We start from the raw sequence: 284 nt of genomic DNA, 5'->3' as shown, positions 1-284 counted from the left end.
TTGAATGAAGATCCTTACCTGCAGCCAAATGACCCGACGTGCCCAGAGGCCAAAGCAAACGCCCGCCATGGACGAGCAGGAGACAGTCATCTGTTCGACTAAAATCTATAGAGAACCGGGAGATTGCAGAACACCTCTTGTGCAATTGACGTGCAGAGGAAAGACTGTCACCTTCTTGGTGGACACCGGGTGCTATAAGAGCTCGCTGACCTCGAGGCAAAAGGCGATCCTGGGGTACGACGACGAGATGTGGAAAAAGGATGAGTTTCAGGTACTGTACATGC

General features: G+C 51.8%; 1 protein-coding gene across 1 annotated transcript in view; it reads left to right on the top strand.

Annotated features, from left to right (window-relative positions):
• LOC119588081 overlaps window positions 1-271 on the top strand; it is a gene marked incomplete at its 3' end in the record, with an annotated part of 5,346 nt that extends 5,075 nt beyond the window's left edge. The window contains 1 exon segment of the mRNA XM_037936788.1: window positions 25-271. Within this exon segment, the coding sequence (XP_037792716.1) occupies window positions 25-271 (247 nt within the window).
• Between the last annotated feature and the right edge of the window lie 13 nt (window positions 272-284).

The sequence above is a fragment of the Penaeus monodon genome, chromosome 23, assembly GCF_015228065.2.
Source record: "Penaeus monodon isolate SGIC_2016 chromosome 23, NSTDA_Pmon_1, whole genome shotgun sequence".
NCBI lineage: Eukaryota > Metazoa > Arthropoda > Malacostraca > Decapoda > Penaeidae > Penaeus > Penaeus monodon.
Note: the sequence above shows the minus strand (reverse complement) of the source record. Positions and strands in the feature narration are given on the sequence as shown.